This window comes from Nycticebus coucang, chromosome 20, assembly GCF_027406575.1.
Source record: "Nycticebus coucang isolate mNycCou1 chromosome 20, mNycCou1.pri, whole genome shotgun sequence".
Taxonomy (NCBI): Eukaryota; Metazoa; Chordata; class Mammalia; order Primates; family Lorisidae; genus Nycticebus; species Nycticebus coucang.
Window position 1 is genome coordinate 1,954,117 of NC_069799.1, and position 25,396 is coordinate 1,979,512.

Below are 25,396 nucleotides of genomic sequence, written 5' to 3' on the forward strand. Positions count from 1 at the left end.
CTTGAAATGCCTAACACAATGTCAGTGCTATGTAAATAGTTGTTACACTCAGGGAATAATGAGGGAAACACATCTGCACATCACATGTGTTCAGCACAGGTGTAGCGCCCTTCAGGTGTTTTCGGTCCAGGGTGGTTGAGTCCACAGTTGTAGAGCCCGCAAGTGCGGAAGGCCTGCTGTACTGGACAGTTTGAGTCACTGATCAGTCAGCCAACCTGAAGACCCTTCTGTGCTTGTGATCTTCTACGAGTTTTGTTTCAAGAAAGTGTCACAGTCCAAGCCAAAGCCAGTTAGGGGCAAAGCCATCAAGAGTTCATTTAGAACAGTGTTTCTCAACCTTCCTAATGCTGTGATGTATTTTCATTGTTACAAAGGGGTGGCGACCCACAGGTTGAGAACCGCTGATTTAGAATATAAAGTGCTAATGACCCACCCAACCTTCTGACCTGTTTATTTCCCCTTTCTAGGTAAGTTCATGCTTTTAGTACAGGAGAGCATTTCCCCCCATTTTTCTCCTCTCTAAATAAAAATGCCTAAATTTCCGGTACAACGGTCAGCACAAAGGTTGGGCCTGCTCCCCAGTCTGCGTGTTTCAGCAGTGCTCCCCGGCCTGGGCTCACTAGCACACAACTGAAGAAAGCCTCGGGGTATGGAAGTGTGGGGGTGCCATTCTTGGGCACTTCTCAGGCTTCTCTAATATTGAAAACACAAGTCAAATCATCCATGAGCCTTCTGTTTTGTTATTGATAACATTAGTGTTATTGGCAATAATATTTACATGGTGTTACAAATGCAGCATTAAGGAGTAGGGAGCACAGAGTTAAGTACTAGGCATCGTGTAATAGTTTTCCCCACATCACCCCATTTAATCTCACATCAGGCCTGTAGGGTGAATTATCGCTGTGTCCACTTTGCAGAGGAGGAAGCAGCTTACCTGGTCATAGAACCCACAGTTCCCAGGCTGTTGCGCCTGGGCACAGACTTGGGCTGCCCACTGCAGAGCTTACTTATTAGCTGCCGTGTGGCCTCCTGAGCCCCGCACGGTGGACGTGAGCCAGGGTCACCACCGCACCAGTGGGCGTGCCACCCTCATCCTCCTCGGTCCTTACAGGAGCATGGGTTAAGGGCTGATGCCCCAAAGGCACCGAGTCCCAGGGAGCAGAGTCTGGGGGTCGAGTTAGAGACCCCTCAGAGGCATTGCCAGCATGGCTAGGGTGCCTGCGTGGCCTTTAAGGAGTGGCTATTGCTACACATGACTCAGCCTAAACTGCTGCTAATGTGACTTGGTGGCTTTACGGAGCCCCTCGTAAGTTCCAGGCCTGTTAGACGAATGTCATCTCACTATCGCTCTTGTCAGCATGCGCACACTCACGTAATTAAAATAAAGAATGCATACTTCATTTGTATTCCTTGGCCACCAAATTAGATTAGTAATTTATGCTGGGGAGAGCTGTCTTACATGGTCCATAATAGACGTAGCAGACATCACAAATTTAGATTGAGCTATTGCTGCTGGGTTGCTAGTTGCTACTAGATCCCAGTAGAGGCCTCAGGACACGTCTCGGGTGCTCATGGTAGAGTGTGGTGCGTCGGACAGCACGAGTGCTCACTGTGCTCAGCCCAGCACTGAGCACCTGTTAGGGCAGCCTGTGAGGTGGCCACTGTCTGTGTTACAAGTGGAAGGAACTGATGCTGAGGGGGCGGGTGATACGGCAGTGAGGGGCAGAGCCGAGGTGAGCGCCCGGGCCTTCGGGGTCTGAGTCGCTGTGTTCTGCCACTTCCTGATGGTGTGAGGCAGGCAGAGGGGTGCGAAGGACTGGCCAGCTGTTAGCAGCAGCCTAGAGCAAGTAGAACTCCATCACAGTGATCCCTGCCTCGTAGGCCATACCTGCCAGCAGAACCAAGCTACTGGGGACTTACAGACCTTTGTCACAGTGCCAGTCACAGGAGGTCTTCCCACTTCCAGGTGATTTCTTGCTGGTCCAGAGATCTCCTCCCTCCCTCAGGCTGGGCAGTGCACACTGAATGGGTGTCAGTCATAGTGGCCAGATAGCAGGACCCCTTCCTTCTCTGAGCCTCTAGCCGTGATCGGATGCCCCAGGGCCTGTGGTGCATAAAGCACACATGGGGTCCAAGCAGTGACCTGGCCGTTCCCAGTGGTGAGGGCAAGGAGAAGATCAGGAAAGCTGGACGGATGCTGTTCTCTTCATGGCAGAGCCTTGCTCTGAGTTCTGAATCCCTGATAAATTTAAAATGTGTAGTCTTCAATCACTGTGTCTTGGGATGTTTGGTATGTTTAATTCTATCACAGATGGCCTCTGGCTTACTTACTAGTGCATTTTAAAAGGAAGCTGTTAAAAAAGAAAATAGAAGAAAGAAAAAAGTGAAGTTGCTCTTTGATGAATATTTGTAATCTTGTCAGTGTGGCTGGAGCCCACAGGTGTGTTCACCTCTGCAGCCTACTGAGCCACCTCGCAAATGGTCATGCATGGTTGGCCCTGACAGAAGAGTCTCTTCTGCCTCTTGGAATGATGGAAAGTAATTATAGAATTAGGGTGACAGGGAATTGTATTCTCCCTGTGTTGGCTTATGCCCTTTTTATTATGTTTTGGTTGGTCTTTATTACCTGGTATTTGAAGAGCAAAGAGAGACAGAGCTGACCGTCAGCATGCACTTTTCACACTAAAGCCTATGGAGAGAAATTTAGGATCCACAGACCATTGTCTGAGACCTGCTCTGCATCAGGGGCTAGAGTTTTACCTGCGCTATCCTGTTAACCTGCAGCACAGGGCTCAGGAAACGTCCCTGTCCAGACCTTATAGAGAGGGGGAGAAAGTGTGGGCACAGCCTACTGCCCATGTCTGGGCCAACTCCAACCCAAGGAGAAGATGGTGACCTATGTCAGCCCATGGCAATGTAACCAGAAGGCAGAGTGAGGAGTCCTTTTTTAAAAATCTTGTCTTCTCACCATTATATGGTGATTATAACTAATACCTCCTGAGAGGTCCCTGCACGTCAAGACTAGTCAAGGCACGCTCAGCCCATTCAGCCTCACACTGTCTCTGTGACACAAGTGCCATCATCACACTTACCACACAGACAGGGAAACCAAGGCATGAAGAGGCCAAAGAACCTGCTGGGGTTTTACTGTCTACACAGCCTGTTCTGCTCTAAGAAACTGATTGCTTTTACTGAGGGCCTCCCAAACACTTCCATCTTTGGGGAACATAGAAGCAATATAATGCTGGGGTTACCCTTTAAAGCACCCTAAATTAAAACCCATCAAACAGACCTGAAGTGCCAAGTTGGCTATTACATAAGCTTCATATTTTCAGAAATCTACAAAATTGAGAGATGCCATTTTATAAAGGATTTTCTTTTTTTTTAGAGACAGAGTCTCACTTTATCACCCTCTGTAGAGTGTCGTAGAGTCACAGCTCACAGCAACCTCCAACTCCTGGTCTTATGTGATTCTCTTGCCTCAGCCTCCCGAGTACCTGGGGCTACAGGCACCCCCACAATGCGCAGCTATTTTGTTTGCAGTTTGGTCCGGCCGGGTTTGAACTTGTCACCCTCGGTATATGGGGCCAGCACCCTACCCACTGAGCCACAGGCACCGCTCAGGATTTTATTTTCTGATTAATGAACTAACACTAGTGAAGTTTAGCTGGAATCTGTGTGCTTATGTATTGAATAACTTCTGTGATAGATGGCGTCTGTAACCAAGTTTTCTCAGCCTTTTCACCCCATTTCCTCCTGGCAGTTCTCTTTCTGTTCTTCTTTTGTTTCCTCGAGAAGAAGAAAAGGTAGGGGAAACCTTTAAAGTGAGAAAAGTGATGTGCAGATGGCAGCCTGTCTTCCATGTCCTCTGTGGCTCCGAGTCGTGCCTCAGAGTGAGATGATCAGGGAGCCCTCAGAAGGCCACTGCTGTGGCCATCTGGCTTCACTGCTCAGCCTTGCTGACGGCAGCCTGTGCCCACCACGGAGCATCTGGGAGTTCCCAGGTGGTATTGGTGTGGGACTGACAAGGTTGATGCTTGGCCCCTTGAGCTGCTTCTCCCACACTCAGGGTTCCTGTGTCTGCCCTCTGCACCCCACACCCATTTTGCCCAGGAGGACACCTGCGTCCTGCCTACCATTTGCCCCTCCCCACTAAAGGCTAGTACCTGGCTGATTATTTGCCATAGGAAGCAGTCACCACTTTTATGGCTATGCAGTTTAAGAACAAAATAAGGGGACTCCCTCCTCCCCTCTCAGAGAATTTCTTCCCATGTCTTTTTTGTAGGGAGGCTTTGTAAGACCAAAGCAGTGATGGCTTTTGTCAGAGAACAAGCAGATCACAATTTATTATTACCAGAGCAGGTAATGGCTGAATTAAGGGACTGGTCAGACACATCCTTATGCTAGGAAAGGCTGGAGGAAGAAAGAGCCACCCCTTTCCCTCCTGCTCCCGACTCCCTTCTGCTGGGAGCACCAAGATGCCAGTCCCCAACTTCTTCCCAGGAGAAGTATGGCTGGACGTGGGTCTCCTGCAGCTGCCTAACTCTGCCTGTGCTGAAAGCAAAGTGCTTGAACTTTAAACCTGAAACCCTCTGCAGGAATATCTCCTTCAGAACCATCACTCTCATTATTTTCTAATGCAAAAACAGCTTTTGTTTGTATTGCTGGGTAACACTGTATCAGGAAATAAATACAATTTTGAATTTCTTGTTACTGTAAGCTGTTTCTCTGATGCTTTTCATAAATTGGAATCTGATTCTGACAGTTAAAAAAATGCTGTGGTGCAAGAGCAAAACAAGACATGAAAGGAGCAAAACAGCCAGTCCGGAAATGGAAGCTTTGGATGTGTTTAAAAATTGATGTGTATGCCATGTGCTCAATTTAGAAAACGCTACAAAATTCAGAGTACTCAGTCTGCTCTAGGAGTTTTCGTTGTGCTAGTGCCTATATATGTGGCTAAATCTGGGCATGAGCATATATGGAACTTATTTTCAGGTGAAAATACTCTGTTTAGAGTGTGCCATGGCAGGAAATGAGTACTATTCCAAATAGTCATCTCCAAAGCCCTTTAAAAACAGAGGTGTACATCACACTGGTCATGAAGAGGTAACACTTTCACTTCTTACACCACAACTTCAATTTGTTCCTGTTGGGGATTGTAGCCCAGGTGAGACTGGGTTAATAAATAGCTGTCTGCCTCTGGCATTAGCAAGGTTCCCCTCATTAAGGTGGTCATCTGTCAAGAGCGCTGCACGGGTTGCCATGGTATCTGTAGGTTTCAGCCTAGACTCTGCCTTCCCCTGAAATTAAAAATGGTTAGTCTTCAATAAAAGGTACTTCCTTACACAAGAAAGCAGATAGCATGTTAAGTAGGTCAAATGACCAGGACCCAGGAACTGGGTTGCAAAGACTATTAAACACATGGAGATTTTAGAGTAGGTGTTGAGTCTGGACAGTTTTGTGTAAAAACAAAACAAAAAAACCTTGTCTTATATCTGTGTCTGTCCTGCTCCCAAAACACAGAAAAGTCCCTCAGAAGAGCCTGCCGCACGCAGGAGCTGCCAACCCGCAGGGATTAGGTCTCGTTCATCCTCACGCCCACAGAGCCTGGTGTGCAGCAGATGACCAAGGCATGTGGGCTGAGTGAATGCAAGGCATGTCCCGCTTACCCCGTAGGCCAAATCGGCCCGCCCAAGAGTTGGACATTTTGATTTGTGATTATGTCATTGACCAACTAGTTTCCAGGGGTATCTGCAGACAGCAGATCATCCTCAGATGCTATGAAAAAGAACCAGAAACGGACCAGCATTTGGGCCGTCTGTGCAGGAACAAGGCCCTGCAGTTGGGTCAGCTCATGTAGCATTTCTCAGCATCTCCCTGGATCAGCAGGATTCACGTTCTGAATCCATCAAAGATTTTAGATGACTTAGCAGGAAGTTATATTATTTCTAAAATTTACAAAAAAGATGGTAGTATATTGTACTTCTAAATAACCCAGTTTTGTTGTGAAAATGTTAAGTTTTCAAGACCCTGGAGGAAAGCACCTAATTTACTATTTATCTTTGTGCCTTTTATGCTTATGTTTCATAGAAATATTAATTAGCAGAGAAATGCAAAATATAGTAGTCCTGGGTGAGATGGGAGAAGCCAGAAGCTACCAGTCTGAACTGTCCAACCTATCTGTGTTATTACCTTATTTTGTTTATTATTTTTATTAAGGTGAATGATTCTGAAAACAGTATTTTTGTTTCTTTTTACATATTTTCTCAAAGCTCCATAATGCCGAATGATGTCTTGCCAGTGTAGGGAAGGGGCTTTGAAGGCTCTTGGGAGAGATAGATGAAGCTCAGAACTGAAAGGATATTTTCTGGGTAAACCTCAGTTACCTGTAAAATTTGGGTAAAGGGGATATCTTATTTCTCAGGTATCCTGTTAACATTATTAACTTCATTGGCTGGTATATAATAGAAGGTAAGTTAACACTATCAGGTTATATAGGTATTAATTACCATTATGAAAAAAATTAGAAATTCTGTTTCTCTTTAGTAAATGAAAGCATGTGCAACTGATGTTTCTAGAATATAGGCCATAATTAAAGGAATCTCTTTCCAATCTTGGTATGTGCTTAAAAGTGGAGTTTTTTTAAAGTGTACACATACATTTGACATTAACCCTAAATATAACATAGCAACTGGTTGATTTTTAATTCAGACTATATGAAAAGTGTTTTCCAAATTGGCTTAATCTGCTGTATTAGTTTGCATCACAATTAATTTCTTATTAATTGAAGCTCTGATAGCTAATGGATTCTTCCACTTCCTCTAGGTTTATCTCAATCTACAGAGGACCCAGCCACACCTACAAGGTTCAGAGACTGATGGAGTTCACGTGCTACTCCTTCAGAATCCAGGCAGCAAGTGAGGCTGGGGAAGGCCCCTTATCTGAAACCTACACCTTCAGCACCACTAAAAGTGTGCCCCCCGCCATCAAAGGTTTGTACACGTCCATCCTGGGAGAGGAAGGAAGAGTTGGTGCTTAAACTAGGCTCAATTCTGACTTTAAGTAGGCTCTTTTAATATTTCTAATATCAGCAAGATAGAATCAAAAGAACATTCTAGAAAAGAAACTCGGGCATTGTGTTGTCCAGGGGAGATGAGAGGCCTTAAAAGGGCCTACAGATGCTGTTTTATGAAATATGTGTAAATATTTGTTACAAACCATAGTTAGGAATGAGGGTCCAATTCCTGGAGTTATAGCCCTTAAGACAGTTTACCACGGAAGGTTTGAGGTCCTCCTTTCCCAAAGTCTTTCTGAGAAACAGAGTTGATGTTCATCTTTGGGAAATTTGGTGCCTCGAGATTCAGGACTGACTGAAACAGCAGCCTCCCTTGGCCGTAGCTTGCTGTGCATAGGGCCTGTGGGCCCGCAGCTCACTGTAGGTGGGGCCTGTGGAAAGCTGCAGCCAGCCCAGCTCTAACCCGGAGTCCTCTGGCTACTTGCCTTACTGGAGCGAGGTATTGCAGAAGTCACAACACCCTAATACCCAGACACTCAGTGAACAGAGAATTAATTACCTGTAATTTGAGATTAAAGTATAAGGGAGTTCAGAGAGATGAGTTATATTTTGTAGTTTCAAAATAGAAACTACATAGAAACTCAATAGATACTGAGTCAAGCTGCAGAGATATAATATATGAGAAAATCTTTTAAAAATATGTAATATTTTAAGTGCTTTACTCCAGATTAATTTAGCTTAAATGAGAATGATGATTCCAAAAAGGTAGAAAATAGTCCAGAAATATAAAATAAGATAATGTAACATTAACAGCTTTTCTTCTCGGGTACTTTTCTCACGTGTCACTGCTCCTCAGACGTCCCCTAGACCTCACCCAGATGAGCCCTCCTCTGCCCTGGGCTCCCCAGCATTTTGCTTGCATCTCTTGTTTTAATCTGCCTTGCGTTTCTTTCTGTCCGCATCTCACACACTGCTCTCTCCTTCTTTACCTTATCTATTTTTGCATCTCCTGGAATAACTAAACAATAGAAAGTGCTCTCAATAGTCAGAGAAAAAATAAAAATACCATCCAAGGCCAGCTGCCTTAATTAATGGGATGATGAGTAAAGTTCCTCGGTTTCCTATTCGGGGAGTAACTTTCCTGGGCCTAGTGGAACCCCGCTGGTTTATAGAGGCTGGGAAGATAAACTCTCCTCTCAGGGCAGAGGAAGGCACAGTCTCTCTCTTGGGGGTCTCACTATTAGTGCTAAAATACTGTCAATATGATACTTTGAATTTTAAGGTTGGTTGTGTGAATTTGTATTTCAGCACCTCGAGTAATACAGTTAGAAGGAAATTCATGTGAAATTTTATGGGAGACAGTACCACCCATGAAAGGCGACTCTGTCAACTACATTCTTCAGGTATTGGTTGGAAGAGAATCTGAATATAAACAGGTAAGAGCCAGCGTGCAGCCCACGTGTGGCTCCCCTCACCTCTGCCCGTCTCTGCCAGTGGTTCAGGGAGCACCTTTCTCTTAACGTCAGTGGTAAAAATTGCCTAGCGTGTACGTGTTGCCTCATCCTTCAGCAAATGTGAGCCTAGTTTTATATTTCATTTTGTATATGGTGGCATTCATCTTAAATTTCCAGTTCTCTAGTATAAGCTTATCTTGTAGACAGTTTTAAATAGCTTATTTGTATTTGACATTGACAGTGATATTTGCAGTTATCAGTGTAATTAAAAACTGAAGTACCAATGATTGTACCGCAAAGTGGGGAGTAGCTTGACCTAACCACCAAACCTCTGTTCTGTCTCCTTTTCTAATAGCAGTATTGGAAGGCTGGGCCAGTGGTGCCCGGGCCCTAGAGGCCTGTGATGTGGAAGCTCCAGGTCTGAGTCGTGCTTGTCACCCGGGAATCTGTGAAAATGTAGATTGTGGTTTGGTAGGTCTTAGGTGGGAGTTCAGGCTCCTGAGTGATACTGAGGTTGCTGGTCCATGAACATAATATAAGTAGAAAGGCTATATAAATCACATGATGAAGCCATGCAAGAGAGAATGAATTGGAATATACCCAGATAAAGAATTCAGTTTTATCATATTTCACATTCCTTGTTGATGATTAATTTTTCCAAAGAAGAGTCAGGTCACTGGCTCTAAGGGTTCAGACCCTCTGTAGGGTTCCATAATGGTCCCTGGAATGTAACAACGGCTTGTGTGAAATCGGGATATGGTACTGTTTATTCCACTGAGAAATCAGAGTCCCATTCCTTACCAGTGTTTTGATAGAGCATATTTATATGGAATTTAAACGTTGAAGTACAGCGTAATTTGTGAAGATTTCTTTAGTCAGCTTTTGAGGCTCCACATGCACAAGACAAGTAGAAAATAACGTGATTTGGAGTTTTTGTTTGATTGCTGGCTGGTGCTTCCTACAAAGAAAGAATAATTGCAGAGAAAATGTGTAAAAAAAAAAATCAAAAACATTTTTGGACATTTTGCTGTACCTTGTTAATATGAAGCATCAAATAAAAGATTAAATTTTTAAAAACACTTTCCACAAGCACTTTATCTTAAATATGCCTCCTGCCAGTATTAATCAACATCAGTGCCTGATGTCACCAAAGTTTCTATTATTCCCTTAAGAAGAGCAGACACTTTCAGTTTTCAGTCTCATTTTACACAATATAGCCTATTCCAGAGTAAATAGCTTCATGTGTAATTGTTTCATCTCACCCAAAAGATATGATTGGTTTCAGAGTTTTAGCTCAAACCCCAATAATTTATTTTCTAGAAGTACGTTCATTACGTGATGGTCATCGTTTTTTAAAAAGCTTGGATTCCATGTACCATACTTTTCTACTTTTTTCCAGGAAAAATGTTTTGCTTCTCAAAGCATAGTAACCAGCGTTCCACATTGAGGAAGCAGCCCTGTTTGCTCAATGTCTGTACACGTCAGCATCGCCTGAGTATACATGAACCTGTTCAGTAATTTGGATTTTATAAATAAACAAGTATTCCCTTTTAAAACAGGTGAAGACACAACACTTCAGGGCACATCTAGCAGATGGGATTTCCTCCTTTACCACGAAATGATTAAGGGCAAGTTGTGGTACATGAAAAGCCACAGTTGAGTCAGGGACAGTTTGTTCTGGATTTATTTTTGGTGTCTGCGTGTTCAGTGCACAATAACTTAAACATGCTGTTTTGAGTACTTCATTGACTTGTTCTGGACATGTGCTAGGGAACGAAACCTACTTCTGTGCAGAGCAACGGTTAAAATAATTATAGTACAGGAATAACAGACACTGAGCTTTGAATCATAGAGGCAAAGCAAAAGAAAACTGGAGGCAGTCACTTCTACATATGCGCACAGCAGAGCTGCCGGCTGCTCAGTGACAGCACCAACCAGACAGGGCCCACGACAGGGCAGGCTTCTTACTCATCTTGTGTTTCCAGACTGACAGACGTGGAGTTAGGTACTTGGTAAATGTTTCTTGCATACATGAATGGGCAGTTTCAAAGTAGCAGGGTTATTCATATTTGTAGTGATGATACCAGTAAACTTTAGCATGGAATGGATTTAGGAGTGATCTTTAGAACTTAGGTGAAAAAATCACCCATAAAACAAGAATGTCCTTCTCTACCCCAGGCTTAGTTTCACAGGCAACATATGAAAAAGGCCATGGCCTTTCTGAGGTTTTGCTTGAAGCATTGACTTTAACTTCTGGCTGATTAGCTTTCTTTTGTTTTGTTTTCACCATGTGGGGTAAGCAGCTAAATTTAATTACTAAACAATCTATTAACATAAAGAACTCGGTCCTTATCTGCATGCTGCTTTGAATCAGAATGCATGCCTGTATCTGTCTGGCTCTCCTGCCATTTAGCAAACTTTCCAAGCATGAGTTTTTCTCAGGAAACATAAATTTCTTTTCCAGTAAGATTAATTGTAAAGCATTCTTGAAATGTATGAAAATTATGTCTATATGCATGCGGCTTTTTATTTTGCACATAGATACCTAGCCAGTTTAATACATACATAATAAGTAAGGTAAAATAATTCATATTTATATCTCTATTTAGACAGCAGTAACTCTTAACCAAAAAATGTTCACTTATAAGCATTAAAAATGAGAGAAGAGTCAGCAAACTTCAGGGAATTACACCTGTCAGCAGTCAGAATTTGTGACAAATTGGTGCTCAGATTGGTTGCATTAAGAAGAAAACTTTTGAGGTATCTGAAAATCTATAGAGTTCTGTATTTAATTTGATGGCATCTCTGTATAAATATATTTTTATCTTGTATCATTTTTAGTATATAGTAGGAGATGTACATGGACCTGCCGTGGTATCAGAAAGTACCACAAGGAAAGCTCTTCTCTTGACCCAACTGTTTTAAAGTCTTGGAGCCTAAAGCCTCCACAGTCTTTAGTGTTTTCAACTCATCTCCACAATACTGAAATTAAACAACAAGGCTATGACTGTTGAATGGCACTTGAAAAATTTTTTTTGCATGAGTAAAGCATCAAACTCAAAATTAAAATAGATCAAGATGGAGATCTTAAAAACCTATCATTTATTTTGCTGATTCTTAATTTATTTTAGGTTCACAGATCCTTCTACGTATCTGAAGGCCATGACCTTTTATACCAGAAAAATTCCTATGCACCTGACCACTTCAAATTCATATAAAATGAATTTGGTTTTATGGAGTCCAGGTCTGGGACCCCTGGTTTGCTGAGACACTGTTAGGTGTTTTGTACTGTGTAGGATGCCTGGCACAGTCAGCACTTAGAGAATTGTAAGTCCATCGGGTGAAAAAAGCATACATGCTCCCAGGCAGGCGCAGTGGCTCACACCTGTAATCCAAGCAGTCTGGGAGGCCAAGGCAGGAGGATCCCTTGAGCTCAGGAGTTTAAGCCTGAGCAAGAGTGAGACCCTAACTCTACTAAAATTAGAAGAACTAGCTGGGAGTTATAGGGGGCACCTATAGTCCCAGCCACTTGGGAGGCTGAGGCAAGAGGATCCCTTGAGCCCAAGAGTTTGAGGTTGCTGTGAGCTATGATGTCACTGCACTCTACCCAGGGTGACAGAGGGAAGATCTCTTTCACATACACACACACAAACAATTAAAGAAAAATAAATTTTAAAAAAGCATACTCCCAGAAAGCAGATCAGTAACATTGCCCTGCCTGTTGTCTTTGGCTAAAGGATGGAGCTGCCTGCCTGCCCAGTGCTGTGCCTCAATAAAGAGGCCACAGGGTAGCCTGGAGGGGGAACAACCCAAGAGCAGCTCTGCCTCTGTCCTTGTGTGATTACTGGAGGGATTGGTTTCTCTTGCTAAGCCTCAGAAATGGAGCTCACAGTCTTCCAAGTCAGTCTGGCTCTGTGAGCACCAGGCCTGTTCAGGAGTGAGGAAGGGCTATGTAGGTGACAGCATGGTACAGTAGGGCCCCTCTCAGTCTGGGAGGGGTGACATCAGTCCAGAGGTTCAGGGAGGCTCCAGCAGCCCAACACATGCTGTACTCAAGCTGCCTTACCTAGAAAGGTCTCTGGCATTTTACAATCCTGTACACCACACAGCATTTTGAATTAAGGCTTATAGATTCTTTACTTCAGTTATCTGGATATTACTTTAAATCTTCCCATCTGGAATAAACATGTCAAAATTACTTTCAAATATACTGTTTGTCAAATCAAGGTCAAAAATAGCCTTTATAAAAATAATATTGCTTCTGTAGTTCTACAATATTGTGACTACAGTAAAGAAAATCTTGAATGGGCCTCTACCTTTTAGGTGGGGTTGAGTCAGGAGAAGCCACATGGGTCTCTGTCCTGTGAGAGAAAGCAAAGAGAGTGGCCTGGCCCTGCCCTGACACACAGAGTGCACAGCTGCAGGCACCAGGCCAGTATCCTCAGGCTCCTTCAGTTGGCTGCTGCAGGTCCTGTGTTTACAGCCCTAGGTGCCTGGCACTGGGGTGTGTCCTGCTGGGGTGGGGCGTGCAGCCCTGTGATGGAGCAGCCCCACGGGCATTTCACACATGCCTGCTGCTGCTGGGTGCTGTCCTTGGGGTCACTCCATGTGGCCCCATTTAATCTTCTCAGTGATCTCACCAAACTCAGCGGGGGGTGGGGGGGTGGGGGGGGGTCTCTGTTTGGGAGGGTTGCTTCCCCTGTAGGGAATTCATCTTCAATGATTTTGGCCTTTCATTGGTGTTTGAAACTTTTAAATCTCTTATTTTTGTTTTAAATCTCTTATCAGTTTATAGTTCGTAACATAGACTTACAAGTATGATAACTCAAATTATTTTGATTTAGTTATGTAAAATACAATTGGCTTCTTGTGTAACCAGCCATTTATATATTTTAAAATAGACAAGATTAAATTTCATGTTAAAGTCCATTTCCCTTTTTTTAAATCTGGAAATCTTTAACATGTTTCTCTGGAAAAATCTTTGTCTGCTTTGGGGTATGACTGCATGCAGACCCAGGGTCCAGGATGGACAAGTTGTGAAGTATATTTTTGAAAGAGTCTCTGTAAGTTGTAATATTTGGATCACCTCAAACTATTCATGTATTTTTATGTGTGAGGCCTATTTAGAGATATCTTAAACGACATAAAATGAAAATGTTTCATGTAAGTTTTATTTGTATCAAAAAAGAAATAAGCCTCTAGTACATTGTGAGCAGTTATTAAAATAAAAACAGGATATAAACTGGTTGCCAAGGTGAGCACATGGGGAGGAGGGGCTGGCACATGCCCACGTGGCCCACTCCTGTGCTATAGGCACTCAGAGCTTTGTAGCAGTTACTCCTCTGGGCAACTCTGACAGTTGAAATCTGTTATACCCATTTTACAGGTAAGGCTGTTAAAGCAAAAAGAGATTATGTGAGTCTCCCAAATTAGTATCAGAATTCAGCCAGGAGCCAGCTGACCCTGCATCCAGTGTCCTGTGCGCTACCCCTTACTGCCAGAGGCCCACTTGGGCCTGGGACGTGCTCAGCTGTGCCTGAACCTGGGCTTGCAGCAGATGGAGAATCGCAGTGGCCATCTCACTCATGCCCAGTTCTTAGACTCCGTCTGCCCATCGGGCAGCAAGCCCACCCCTGTTCCACTGTCACACAGTCCTAATTGCTACAGCGTACTAATTGTACCACGTCCTGAAGCCTGTGTGGCCAGCCTCCTTGCCCCCCACCCCTCCACGTGCACGTGCTCACTCCTCCTGCCCGCCCCCAGCTTTAGGGCGTCTTCACTGTTCTTGGACTTCAGACATGTTTCTACTGAAAATTTGCAGCAGGCACACAGGATAAGCCCCAGCTGCGGGGCAGCATTGTGAGGAATGTGGAGTAGTGAGGAAATGTCAATCCAATGGTGGCTGGGTTTTCTCCTCCTCCTCCTCCTTTTTTAGAAACAAATCAGTTATCAAACCTTAGGAAACCATGGTCTTCAGAAAATAAACTATTGGGATGGCTTTAATTTTTGCCTAACCAAGAATTAATCCCAAGGGCCTAACCAGCATTGTTGGGCGTATTAGAAACTTCCTATCTTCAATTAGTACACTGGAAACCCCTTTTCCTAGTTAATGATGCCAGACTCTAACACTATGCTGTTTCACCCTTTGATAAGTATAAACAAATACTTCAAATACTTCTTGCAATTATGGTTGCACCTCTCTATTTCTGCCGTTGTTGTTTGTGTGTTAATGCTTACCGTTCACATTCACTTATTTCTGGTAATTAGCCTCTCTTTTGAAACATTGTGGTGTCAGAGTATCTGGCCCTTGAGTATTTGAGGGCTCTAATTAGAGACCTTCACTGAGCATCTCCTGTGTTCAGGCCTTGTGCTAGTTTCTATGGAGACACACACCACCGGGAAACAACAGAACACAACTGCACTCAGTGTGTTGTCTTGGATGTAAAAAAAGGTCACATCAACATTGTATTGGCTAGGGTTGTGAAAGAGAAGGGCTGTGTGAAATAACAGTAACTAAAAGAAAAATATATTTATAAATTAAAGCTAACTTTTGATTGGACTTGTCATTAAGAAAGTTTCCTTCAATTTGATATTCATATTTCCCTCACTAAATTTTTTGTTTAATGGTATAAGAAAAGTAGAATTTCTTTACTTTTTATAAATACATTTTCTAAGATCTTCACTCAAAGGAGTTGAGACATTCGATCAAAATTATTATAGGAAGTCTATTCTCTGAATCGGGCTTGTGGGAACTAAATAGACTTTTGGGCCAACTTTTTTAAAAGGCTGTACACGCAAATTTTGGAAGCAATAGAAATCATTAAAATAGATATAAATGTGAGTTTTTGTCCACTTCCCAAAAGTCTCTGAAACATCTGTGGGGATAGGTTACTATGTAGTTTTCTGCAACAAGGTCATTGTTTTATGCAGAAATTAAGAGGCCACACCACAAACACACTGCCCAAACACACTGGCTCAAACTGAGCAGGAGGTGGGGGTGCTACTTTCTATAACATTATAAAGAAAAGGCAGTGCTTTTCTTTATGGAGCAGCAGGCACCAGGGGATGATCTAGAGGAAAACACCAGCGAAGTAATGAGGCTATGTTAGAAGACACAACCAGAGGCCAAGAGAGCTGGACCCAGAGTCGGCCTGCAGGCCCCAGAAGAGGCCGGGATGGGGAGTGGGACCCAGAGTCGTCCTCCAGGCTCTGGATGAGGCCGGGATGGAGAGGTGGGAGTGGTGCCCTCAGACCTAGGGTGATTCTGCTGGTGAGCTTTGGTGCTTGAGTTAGAAGTGGGGTCTCATCTGGGGTCCACTGCTTACCTTATTTGCTAAGAGACTTGAGAAATTAATAGCCTCTCTGAGCATTGGTTTCTTTATCTCTAAAATGGAATGTCATTTACCTAGCAGTGAAGCTAGGAAGATTAAATTCAATAAAGTAGAATATTCTCCAGCATATTTCTTTCACAAAGCATTCTTCACATACATTTCCTTGATTGATTCTCAGTCCCCCTTGGAGAAGTGTTAATTATTATGTACTGTTACTGTCTCCATGTCAGAGACAGAAAACTCAGGCTCTGAGCTGTCACTTGCTGAGATCACAAATCTAGACCAAGGATCTAGACCCAAGATCTCGAGTCCAGTTCCTATGCTGAAGAAGACTCTGCCAGGATCTCCAACTGGCCCAGTCACAGCAGACACACTTCTCTGGATTCCGTGGAGGAAAAAAAGGACTCTAACACTATACTGTCTCACCCTTAGATAAGTGTAAAGGAATATTTCAAGAGGTGTCACTTCTAAAAGAATCAATGAGGAAATGCATCTGAAACCGTGCAGCTAGGGCTTAGTTAGCAGCTTTTCTCCAACCTGATAAATATTCCATCACTAACTTATCACCATTGTAGAGTATCAGAATAAATTGTATACCTGTGACATTGCAGGAGGGAAACCAAGGCTCAGAGGGCAAGACTGAGACTGACTCTGGGTCCCACTCCCCAAATGTATGTGCTGTCCACTTGCTTCTTGGTGGAAGTTTGCTCAGATGGCAAGAGGACGGACCTGCTTGGTGAAGCTTGTGTGGTCCCAGGGGTTACACACGTTTCCTTAGTGAACAGTCTCCAAAGAAAGACTAATCCCTTCTAGAAAATACAAACTTGAGTGTTTTAGATTTAAGAAATCTAAATTGAGAAAGTAAAGAAAATTCACAATTTAAAAGATCTCTTTAAAGGAAAGAAAAATGGGGTTGGGTACAGTGGTTTCACCTATAATCTCAGCACTTGGGAAGCTGAGGCAAGATGATCATGTAAGCCCAGCATTTTGAGGTTACAGTGAGCTTGTGATCATGTAATTGTGCTGTAGCGCAGGTGACAGAACAGCACCATGTCTCCAAGAAAAATAAAAATACATCATTGTTTTCTTGAGACCTCCCATATATTAAGAAATAATTTATGGAGTGGCAGTTCCATCATGGTGCAGTCTGAACTCTTGGCTGTATGTGAGTTGGAGCTATCACCATGACAACAAGCTCATCTTCAAATGTTCATTTAAATTCATCATTGGAACAGTGAGTGATGAGGGGAATGGTCTCTCAGGACCTCAGAGGGTTTTCTTATAGCTCTGTCCTCAGTTGCTCCAGCCCAACTCTGTAACTCTAGATGCTAAGGTACATGTCACAATTTTTTAAAAGGGTAATTTACCAGGAAAAATGTACTTAAAATCATCAAAAACAATAGCAAAACCAGTGATAAATCTGCGAAAATGTAAGAAAGAAACAAAATTGGGTTTGGGGGGCTTAGTCTCCAAACAAAAGTACAATAAATAAAACATTTGAAGTCTACTTGTAAAGTTTGAAAATTGAAGGAGGAAAATCTTTAAAAGGCTGAATATCCGATGAACATTGGAAGTCTGGTCCACTTTCTAAACCATAAGATGCATTTGTTGTCTTTCAGTTTGCCCAACACCAAATGTATGTCCTGTGCACTTGCTTCTTGCTGGACGTTTACACACCAGGTTTTGGATATATATAAAGACATTTGTACAGTCTAGTTACTCAGAATAGCTAGCTGGTGAGTATTTCAGACAAGGTTGAGTTTGTTTGAAATACTTTTTGGTTTCTAAGGTATTTGTATTAATGGACATAATTATTTAGATAAATTTTCCAGTTAGAAGACACAACGTGACTGAATGGATTTTAAGAAGGAAAGAAAACAAGGAGTCACATCATTCTTTTACGGACATACAAAGAATGAAAGTAAAGGGATGGGAAAGGATCTTCACACAAATAGAAACCAAAGCAAAACAAGGATAGCTTTACTTATATCAGACAAAATAAACTGCAAGTCAAAAACTATAAAAAGAGACAAGAATGGCATTACATAATAATAACAGAAACAGTGAGTCAAGAGTACATATTCACCCAACATTAGAGCACCTAACTGTATAAAACAAATATTAAAGGATCTAAAGGAAAAGATGGACTGCAGCACAGTTGTAGTGGAAAACTTTCATCCCCCACTGTAAATAATGGGCAAATCATCCAAACATAAAATGAAGGCAGAAACATTGGACTTGTCTGAAACTTTAGACAGATATACCTACCAGAATTTCCACCCAACAACAGGAGAACATACATTCTTGCCAGGTACACAGGGAGTGTTCTCCAGGAGAGTCCACGTGTTAGAACACAAAACCAGTCTCAGCAAATTCAAGATTGAAATTGTATCTAATCTGGCCACAATGTTACAAAACAATTATAGAAATCCATACCAGGAGGAATTTTGGAAAAGTAATAAATACATGGAAATTAAGTAACATGTTCCTGGTGGCGCCTGGTGGCTCAGTGAGTAGGGCGCCGGCCCCATATACCAAGGGTGGCGGGTTCAAACCCTTCCCTGGCTGAACTGCAACCAAGAAATAGCCGGCATTGTGGCGGGCGCCTGTAGTCCCAGCTGCTTGGGAGGCTGAGGCAGGAGAATTGCGGAAGCCCAAGAGCTGGAGGTTGCTGTGAGTCCTGTGATGTCATGGCACTCTACTGAGGGTGGTAAAGTGAGACTCTGTCTCTACAAAAAAAAAAAAAAAGTAACACGTTCCTGAACAACCAATGGATCAATGAAGAAATAAAAGGAAAAGTAAATATTTTTGAGATGAATGAAAACAAACACAGCATACTAAAATGTATAGGATGCAACAAAAAGCAATTCTAAAACTGAGATCTAAGTTTATAGCAATAAACACATCTAAAAAGAATAATCTCAGTCAACCTAAGGTTATACCTCTGGAAACTAGAAAAATAACAAACGAAGCTGGAATGTGGCAGAAGGAAGGAAATAATGAAGATGGAAGCAGAAATAAATAAATATTGACTAGAAAAACTATAAAATGTCAACTTTGAAGCTAAGGGTTTTTTTTAAAACCATTAGCTAGACTGTAAAGAGAAAACTTAAAATCAGAAATTAGAGATTATAGTTGATACCAGAGTAATAGAAAGGATCATTAAAAACTATTATGAACAATTACACACCAAATATACAAATTGGATAACCTAGAAGAAATTGATAAATTCCTAGACATAACCTATCAAGACTGGAATAGAAAATCTGACCAGACCAATGAGTAGGGAGATTAACTCAGTAATAAAAGCTCTTCTGTCGAGAACAACTCTAGAATCTGATGACTTTCTGGCTGAATTCTACCCATCATTTAAAGAAGAACTAACACATAGGTCACTTTAAAAGTTTTGAGACATGTGTTATGGTCCATTATTTCAATTCCAAGAAACACAGTCAACAGAGTACTTGCTGATTCACCAGTGTGGATTTCTGCGTAATTCAAAACTTTTGTAATGGCCCATGTACCAGTCCTTCTCAAACTCTTCCAAAAATCAAAGAGGAGGGAAAACTTTTGTGAGGCCAGCATTATCTTCATACTAAAGGGAGATAAGAATTATAAGAATAGAAAATTATAGGCCAATATCCTTGATATGACATAGACGCAGAAATCTTCACCATAATACCAGCAAACTCAATGTATCAACACATTAAAAGGATCATCCAGGGTCATCCAGTGGTATTTATCCCGGGGTTATGAGGATGGTTCAGCATATGTGAATCAACAAATGTGATATTATTAACAGAATGAAGGACAAAGACCATATTGATCAATAAGATGCAGAAAAGGTACTTGACAAAATTGACTGCTGCATTAAAGAAGCCTTTTGGTAGGTCATTTTTAAGTTGTAAATAGCAGTAATAATAGCTAACTCTCACTGTGCACCAGGCGTGTTCTGTGTACTTCACAGCTACTAACTCTGTGTGGTTCAGCTAGAAAAGACTCAGTTAATTTTATTTTCTTTTTAATTACCCATCAGCCAAATCCCTTATTGACTTGGTTTAGTTTCAGCTATATTTTCCCTACCTATATTCATTCACTTTCATGTAAACCACAAAATTTATATAATTTTAATTTGATCACCATTTCCTCTAAGTTTTTTGAGAGTATCACTTTGTTGAAAGAACCTTGGAGGCCTTCTGTTAGCTTCAGTCAACTTGGAGTGTCGTGGTGCTGAAGTGGTAGTTGTCAAAACCAGGTAATAGTAAGCCTCTCAATTGTATCAGGGTTCACCCAGAGGGAGAAAACATCCCAGAGCCTAATGGAACAAGGCAGATGTAGAGGTGAAACACTCAAGACAGGCCACTAAATTCTTTAAATGTGAAGTGATAAATCGGGCTGTATCAAAAAAATTCCTCAAGAAAACGATTAGGCAAAGCCACAAAACTGGTAGAAATATTTACAATACATGTATCCGTCACAGGACTTATGTCCAGATTTTATAAAAAGCCCCTACAAATTAATGAATTTAATTGAATAGGCAAAAATTTATACATACTCTTCACAGAAGAAGGTATATAAATGACCACTGAGCACATGAAGGTATTTCTAACATCGTTAGGCATCAGGGAAATACGGTGGGGAATACTGCTCAGACCCATCTGAACAGGTTATGTGCACAAGACTGGCAGCACATCATGAGGGTGTGGAGCAGCGTAGCCGCTCCTGCTCCACTCGTGGAAGTGCAAAGTGATACAGCCTCTGGGGAAAACTGTTCTGCTGATGTTAAATAGAGCCGTGACCCAGCACTTGTACTCCTGGGCATTAGCCCATGAAAAGTAAAAACTTAAGTCCCCAAAGATTTGAATAAAAAGCTTCATAGCATTCTTACTGTACAAAACTTCCAAACTGAAAATAATCCACATATTAGTGAAAAAGAAAATGGATAAATTGAGGTACAGTCCTGCAGTGGTCGGTAGCAGTAATTCAGGGACATGGCTGGGTCTTGCGGGCGCAGGGAGTAGAGTGTGTGGCATGATTCCATTTCTGTGAACTTCTAGAATGGGCAAAGCTGGGTGACGGTGAGGTGTCTTGAGGGGCTGCACTGGCATTGTGTATACAGTTGTCAAAAAAAATCCAGCTGAAAACTTTGCTTTTCCAAAGAAATTTTTTATTTTTAATTATTATGGGCACATTATAATTGCATATATTTATAGAGTACATGTGATGTTTTGATACAGGCATACAATGTGACTTAATTAAAATCACCTCCAGTATTTATCATTTCTTTATGTTAGGAACATTCCAAATCTACTCTTTTATGAAAACTTTACATTTTATTGTATCCTTTCTTTTTTCTTTTATTGTATCCTTGATTAATTAATTTAGTTCTTTCCATTTTAAAATGTTAGTTTGTTGGGGATGGGGCAAAAGCCTAGAGCTCTTTTTCTTAAAGCATCTTCTAAAATATTAAAATTTAGCAAGATGGATTTGTATTACCTAAAATGTCAACTGCATTTCTAGTCAGTGCTTTGTCTCCTTCTGTCAAAGTCGGAGTCATTGGATTTTGTTTTATTTTATTCAAAGATGTTGGGATACCTTTTTTATGGATGAAATATGGATTACAATACTTTTTATATAGTACTTTTCGTTGTTATGAAGCGAATGTAAGCCACGTCAGTGTTCACAGGCAACCACATTGCTGCATGATTTAATTAACCAGGGCTTTCCTTCTCCTGCAGGTGTACAAGGGAGAAGATGCTGCCTTCCACATCTCAGGCCTGCAGACCAGCACCGAGTACAGGTTCCGCGTGTGTGCGTGTCGCCGCTGTCTAGACACCTCTCAGGAGCTCAGCGGAGCTTTCAGCCCCTCCACGGCTTTCGTGTTACAGCAAAGTGAGGTCATGCTTACAGGGGACATGGGGAGCTTAGATGACCCCAAAATGAAGAGCCTGATGCCTACTGATGAACAGTTTGCAGCCCTCATTGTGCTTGGCTTTGCAACTTTATCCATTGTATTTGCCTTTATATTACAGTACTTCTTAATGAAGTAATCCCAACAAAACTAGAGGTATGAATTTAATTAATGCTACACGTTTTAATACACACATTTATTCAGATACTCCCCTTTTTAAGCCCTTTCCTACTTTGATTTATATACTGTTGTTTTGCAGATGTAGCTAGGAAAATAAATATCAGTGTTTGGGTGCACCTTTCTGAAATGCCAAACTAGACAGAGGTTAAACTGGATTTAAACAAACAAAAAAAAAATAATAAGAAGAAAAGCAAACCAGATACCAAAAGCTAGCTCTCTTCTGTTTCTCTTAAATTTTCATATTTGCCTGTATTCTGTTTCCACTGATGTCTTTTGCAAGCCTTTGATTTTTTTTTTTTATGTTACAGTTTAGTAATTTATATTCACCAGTCACTTGTTACATGTTGATCATCTATATCTGCAAACGTGAATCACAGTGTGTGGAGTTGCAGGGTGAGGGTCTAGGCACCAGAGCATTACCACACAGCAGCATCATGCAGGGGTGGGCCTACTCAGATAAGACCGCCCTCAACAACTATTTTGTCACTCAGTTATTTGACTGTGTTTAGCTCATTTAAATCAAAATCTGTACTTTAATCTCAAATGTTTTAATACTCTGTATTTCTTATGATTTTAACACTATGAGCTGCCTGTATAAGAAATCAAGTAACCAAAATGCACCTATAAATTATGGAGCATTGTAGATTTTACCACGTCAATTCACAGCAGTAACTTTAAGAGGGCATTGTGCAATAGTTAGTTGTTCCTTGTCCAGCTATTTTAAAAGCTGCTTTAACTTGTTTCCCTTTGTATATAACTATTTCTAATCTAATCACTAGAGTTATTATATTCTGTTATGTTTGACCAGAACGATATGACAAGAACTGGTGACAGTTTAGTGCCTCTGCCCACTGTCCGTGATTTACACTAATTGTGAGCGATCTTCTTAGGTGTCAGCTCATTATTTTTGACAGATTTGCCTTTAGGCTGTTCTTGGAGGTATCAGTGAAGAGATGGAATTTCAAGACCTTAATTCAGTGCCCATAATACTGATGTAACAGCAGATGGAAATTGGTAAAACCCTAAAGAGTCATTTTTTGTAGTTCCTATTTCTGTAGGTTTGCCTGGCCACGGTTGTAGAGGGGATGGTGTTTGGCGGTAAGCACAGGGTGTTTGGGGGTCAAGGAGCCTAGATTCTCTCCCTGGATCTGTTGCTGACTTGCTGCGTGACCTGAACACGTCACTTTACCTCTCTGTGCCTCAGTTTTCCCATGCATGAGAAATAAAATAAAAATAAAATGGGGATTCTAATGTTTGTAAGTGCTTTGAGATCTTTGATCAACAGGTGCTATTGGAGTGCAAAGTGTTACTCTTGCATGTTTATTTTGAGTCATGAGATAATCAATTTTAACCCAAAGTCATTGGATGATTTATATGAAGTCCATAACGCTTGAGTACCTCAGGGACATATAGGAGTGGGAGGTGCAAATATATTCCAAAACGGTGCAACAGACACAGTGTATCCCCTGCTTCTGTTTTTGTATATTTTTGCTCCTGTTTTTTCTCAATCATAGCTACTTTGTGCTTGGTCTGTGTTGGCTGAGATGCAGCGTCCTATACTAGCTTATGATATTCCCATACCAAAGTCATGGGGAAACCAACATAATTTTGTTTCTGGTTTATTTATACTATATTCTGCATACAGTACTTTAAATGCCAATTACAGTGCAATCTTTATTTATTGTAAAATTTTTTAAATGTACTTAATGTACTAATTTTCCCTTGTAGCATGTTATTTTTTGTGTGTGTGTTTTATACTTTTGTAATTTTAGGTCAGTCTTGTTCCTTGGCAACATCTGTAGTATTATTAATCTTCTGAAATTTTCTTCTGTTTTTAAGAGATAAGAGCATCTAGTGCATTAAATGCCAAAAAACAAAAAAGCATTATCCATGATTTAAACGTTTACATGTACCCAAAACCATAATCATCTCCTGAAAGAAAGTGCTAAGATCAATGAATTATTCTGTGTGCCTATATTGATGTAGTAAGTACTAGAGAGTTTTGTATTTTATTATTGACTATAGTAATTAGCTTCATTAGCCTTGCAAACTGATGGCATCAAAGAAATATATTTTTGCCAAAGTTCTGGTCTTCCACAAGTCATCCCTGTATTTAAATGTGTGATATGCCCACCATGATATTGCATCTGCATTTTCTGAGATGGTTCCATGCAGGTGTTTTGGGGAGAAGGTATTTTTTTAAGCAACAAAAATTCATCTAAGTACAAAACCCTCTTTGAGGGCAGAGGGGAATCTTTTTAAAAAAAAAACAAAAAACACTTCAGAACTGCTGCTATAAAAAAGTTCTCTGAATTGGTTCGATTTTTAAAAACGATAGTACTTTAAGTCAACATTGTTATGAGTGTTGGATCTTTTTGAGACTTTTCATACTGTCTGCTTTGCCACCAGAAAGCTGAAGTGTATGAAACACACACTGCGGCACTTTATTTTATTGCTCTTTGTTACTTGGTTTTCGTTTATAGCCCTTCCGTCAGAAAACTGTTACTTTCCGTGGACTGTTTCTATCTCAGTGTGTCTACATGATTTTGGAATATAGCTATAGTCATTGCCATTACACATGAACAATAAAATAAAGTGTTACATTGGCCTGATCCCTTTGCCGCTGGCTGTGCACGGGAGAGAGTGAGCGGCCTCGGGGCTCTGACTCTTCTCTGTGTGTCGGACTCAGCCCTGACGCGAGGAAGTCCAGGCACTGGAGCAAACTGCCCTTTGTCCTCAAAGAAATTGTTTAAAAAGAAAACTCTTTTAGAAGATTTTTTTTTTTCATATTAACTGCCTTGTTCTTATCAACTTGAAACGTTGGCAATTTTCTAACCTTGTTTTGTTGGCTACAGTGATTCAGTATTCATGTCAAAATTGAGAAGTGCCCTAATCGAATGTGTTTGAATGGTGTCCTTGCACAATCCTTTAAAATGAAAGACAAAAATGTCTTTACCTCACTGTTGGACATACATTCCAAGCTTTTCAACTTTAGGAGAAAAAAAGAAATAATCATATGTTTTCTTGTATTGTAAATTTTAGACTATTTCATATACATTGTATTAAAGCTGCCGTATCAATTTTAATGTATAGATTTTGCAAATACTATGCTATCTGTAATACCTAACTGTATCTGTAGTGTATATGTAATATATTTATGCCCAATAAATGTTTTAATTCTTTCTGACTTAAGTAGGGTTTTTCTGCTGTGAAGAGGATTGCTTTTGTTGTTGTTGTTGCTTTTTAAGCACCTAAACCACATTCCCCAGAAATTAATCCAAGTGGCTTTATGGACCAGGCAGGAGACCCAGTGCATGGGCTAGCTGAGCCACCTGGGAGGCAGCTGCCGCTCAGCTCCTGCAGACTGAGGGCTCAGGACTGCCAGCCACAGTCACATGTGCTGGCATTTGCAAAGACGCTGGAAGTCTACATCCCACCACGTGGGCCACTCAGATGCCACTATGGACTGCGTAGGAGGTGCAAGGGCTGTGCAGGCAACGCACCC

At 41.4% G+C, this 25,396-nt stretch overlaps 1 protein-coding gene across 4 annotated transcripts in view; it reads left to right on the plus strand.

Moving 5' to 3' along the window:
- Nucleotides 1-25,083, plus strand: part of FNDC3B (fibronectin type III domain containing 3B) — a 369,147-nt gene extending 344,064 nt beyond the window's left edge. For all 4 annotated transcript variants that reach the window (XM_053573184.1, XM_053573186.1, XM_053573185.1 and 1 more), the window contains 3 exons: nucleotides 6,826-6,992; nucleotides 8,324-8,451; nucleotides 21,539-25,083. In XM_053573184.1, the coding sequence (XP_053429159.1) occupies nucleotides 6,826-6,992; nucleotides 8,324-8,451; nucleotides 21,539-21,850 (607 nt within the window). In that variant the 3' untranslated portion in view covers nucleotides 21,851-25,083. The remainder of the gene's footprint in view (nucleotides 1-6,825; nucleotides 6,993-8,323; nucleotides 8,452-21,538) is intronic.
- Nucleotides 25,084-25,396: the final 313 nt, after the last annotated feature.